This window comes from Sceloporus undulatus, unplaced genomic scaffold (genome assembly GCF_019175285.1).
Source record: "Sceloporus undulatus isolate JIND9_A2432 ecotype Alabama unplaced genomic scaffold, SceUnd_v1.1 scaffold_5981, whole genome shotgun sequence".
In the NCBI taxonomy this organism is placed as follows: Eukaryota; Metazoa; Chordata; class Lepidosauria; order Squamata; family Phrynosomatidae; genus Sceloporus; species Sceloporus undulatus.
In genome coordinates this window covers 1-3252 of record NW_024808900.1, presented here as the reverse complement: position 1 = coordinate 3252, position 3252 = coordinate 1, and the positions used below count along the sequence as shown (strand labels likewise).

Sequence of the window (3252 nt, the reverse complement as noted above, 5' to 3'; positions counted from 1 at the left end):
GCTGGAGAAGTTTCAGGTGAGTTCATTCTTCTTCTGGAACCATTTCACACTACATAGTTGTAGCACTTTGGGCTCACTTTAATGGCAATGACATCTTCCTAGAAAATCCTGGGATTTTCAGATTAGAATGCTCAGCCAGAGATCTCTAGTGCTTCCCTGAGGTCCAGGGTTTCATAGCATGTTGCCATGGCAGTTAAAGTGGAATCATACTGCTATGATTGTGCAGGATAAGCTCTGGTTAATACTTAGATGGGAGACTGCCAGTGAATACCAGGTGCTGTAAGTTACATTTCAAAGAAAGAAATTGGCAAACCACCTCTGAGTATTCCTTGCTTAAGGAAACCCTATGGGATCACCATAAATTGACAGGTAACTTGAAGGTACATATGCATATACACTATGCGGAGATCCTCATTGTGCAAGGTGGCATCACAATTATCCAAAGCTAATACCCCAGAGGAAAGGATCAGAATTCAAAATGATCTTTGCCATGTCATCTTTAAAAACTATTCCTTATAGGACTTGTTCCTTCACCATCCCAGTCTTCTCCTTCAAACATTTTGTCAATGTTCTTCCTGAAAGAACATAGAACTCAATAGAGATGATACCTCAGAGGTTTCCTAAGCCAGGCAGGTCAGGTACTGACTGCACTGTCTCTGGAAACAGACCATACAAATTTGGCTGAAATCCACTGGCTCTCAAACATGTGGTCGTAATATTCAAATACTATTTCTTTACATCCAATATGACAGTGTTGTGAAGAAATGCTAGGACAGGGAAAGGACCAATGTGTCATGTCTCTTCCTACCATGCATATGAGAAAGAGAAGCATTGCCCAATCTGTCCAGATCAACTGCTCTTGGTCATTGGCAGCCCTCATTGTGATACGATAAAAGGAGAAAACATCATGACATTTGCAGTGTATGCCAGTTGTGCTAGAAATTACCAAGCCATTGGAAGCAAGGCCTGGTGACATTAGCATAGATTCAACTTGATAGTCCCAACCAGAACAGATGGCTTCATTAAATCAATGGGATTTATGTGGGATCCTCTTGTAAGACTTACACTCTTAGTGATTCAACTGATTTACCTAAATGGGATTAGCAGCTGGATTTAAGTCACTGTTTCTGATTTTGGTGGCATCTATTGAGTAAGCCCCCATTTTGATCTCTGGTACTGCACTGGGACAAATTCATGGAGCCATGGAGCTCTAAACATATGTTTCAGTTTTCTCTAGGAGCTGGATCTCCTGTACAAATCTTCTGTTGTTCACATTACAAGTAATGTCTGCATTATTTATAAAGCCCAAATTCCCCATGGGCTCGCTGCATGCTATTTACATTATGCAGACACAAAACCCTGAATCAGATCCAGGTTGTTTTCACAATGCTCACCAAAAACCTGCAGCAGATCAGGGAAGGACATGGGGGGAATTAAGGATCAGAATACTCCAGGAGCAACCCAAATGTAGACAAACCCAAAGACAGTGCTGCTATGAAATTTTTCCTCACAGACAAAAGATCTTCTTGTATATATTAAGTACTCTCCTAGCTAAGTACAGTACTGAAGTTTTGTACCTGAAGTTTTGTACCTCTGAGCATTCATAAAGTTCTTCTTCTGTGTGGGTCCTCTTGTGTTTAATAAGAGACTTTTTATCAATGAAGCTTTTGTCACAGTCACAACACCGGTATGGCTTCTCCCCTGTGTGAATTCTCATATGCAAGACAAGGTTTCCTTTTTGACGAAAGCTTTTCCCACAGACTGAGCATTTATATGGCTTCTCTCCTGTGTGGACCCTTCTGTGATTTACTAGCAGAGAGCTAGTGTTGAAGCTCTTCCCGCACTCTGAACATCCATAAGGCTTCTCCCCTGTGTGGATTCTTATGTGTTTAGTAAGGGATGATTTAACCCGGAAGCCCTTCCCACATACTGTGCACTGATATGGTTTCTCCCCTGTGTGGGTTCTTTTATGGGTAATAAGGTTTGATTTTGAATTGAAGCTTTGGCTGCAGTCAGAACACGTATATGGTTTCTCCCCAGTATGTAGCCTCTTATGTTCTATGAACTGAAAGCTTGTGCTGAAGCTTTTCCCACATTCCGTGCATTCATACGGTTTCTCCCCTCTGGATTCTCACATGTGAGACAAGGTTTCCCTTATTGACAAAGCATTTCTCACAGACTGACCATTTGTATGGTTTTTCCCCTGTATGCGTTCTCACATGCATCATCAGGGATGTGCAATTGTGAGAAGCATTTGCCACACTGGGAACATTTGTAGGGCTTCTCTCCTGTGTGAATCCTCATGTGAGAAACAAGGTTTCCTTTCTGGCTAAAGTGTTTCCCATAGTCTGAGCACTGATACGGTTTCTCTCCAGTGTGGGTCCTCTTATGCGTAACAAGATGGGATTTCTTACCAAAGCTTTGCCCACATTCAGAGCACTCATAAGGGTTCTCCACTGTGTGGGCTCTTTTGTGTACAGTAAGATTTGATTAAAAATGGAAGCTCTGACTACAGTCTGAACAAGAGTATGGCTTCTCCCCTGTGTGTGTTCTTATATGATTGATAAACTCATAGCTATTGCTAAAACTCTCCCCACAACCTGTGCATCCGTATGGTTTGTCTCCTGTGTGGATTCTCTCATGTGTAAGCAAGCGAGTTCTCTTATGAAATGTTTCCCAACAACAGGAGCACTTGTACACATTTTCTCCCTTCTGTGCACTCTGATCCTCAAAAAGCTCAAAGCTCTGGTACAGGTTTTCCCCACTATCTGTGCCCATGTTCTCTCCCTGACTCCTGAGGATTCCTTCTTGGATTGCACTTTCATTTATAGTGCTTTTTCCTTCTTGATGGAGAAAAGAGTCTTCTGTTGGCTTCTCAGCATGTTCTCCTCGTCCGTGCTGACTTCCAGGCATTTCTTCTCCCTTTCAAACTTGGAAAACTGTGCTCCCTTAGATGCTATGCACTGAAGTTCACAAGATCATGTCTTCTGAGATGAAAAAATTCCTCGTTGGTGTTCTGCAATCAGTCGTCATTCTCTGCAGTCAGTCATCATTTTCAGGCGATGGAGAGGAAGAACGAGAGAGAATAAAAGATAAGTCAGATCCACGTTGCTTCACTAGTATCTAGTCATCACTACATTTTAGGAGTCTGACAAGAAGAAGTATATATCTATATCAAACAGATGTGGGCTAATGCCAGGGATTTGGAGACCTCACAAGGACGTAGCTAGAGGGGGGGTTTGGGGGGTTTGG

The 3252-nt window shown here is 42.4% G+C and overlaps 1 protein-coding gene across 1 annotated transcript; it reads right to left on the bottom strand.

The window, feature by feature from the left end:
- Positions 1 to 1577: 1577 nt before the first annotated feature.
- LOC121918209 (zinc finger protein 3-like) lies at positions 1578 to 2123 on the bottom strand (the record flags this gene model as incomplete). The annotated part of the gene is made up of 1 exon (XM_042444294.1): positions 1578 to 2123. A coding segment is annotated over one exon (546 nt), but the record flags the coding sequence as incomplete, so codon positions are not given.
- Between the last annotated feature and the right edge of the window lie 1129 nt (positions 2124 to 3252).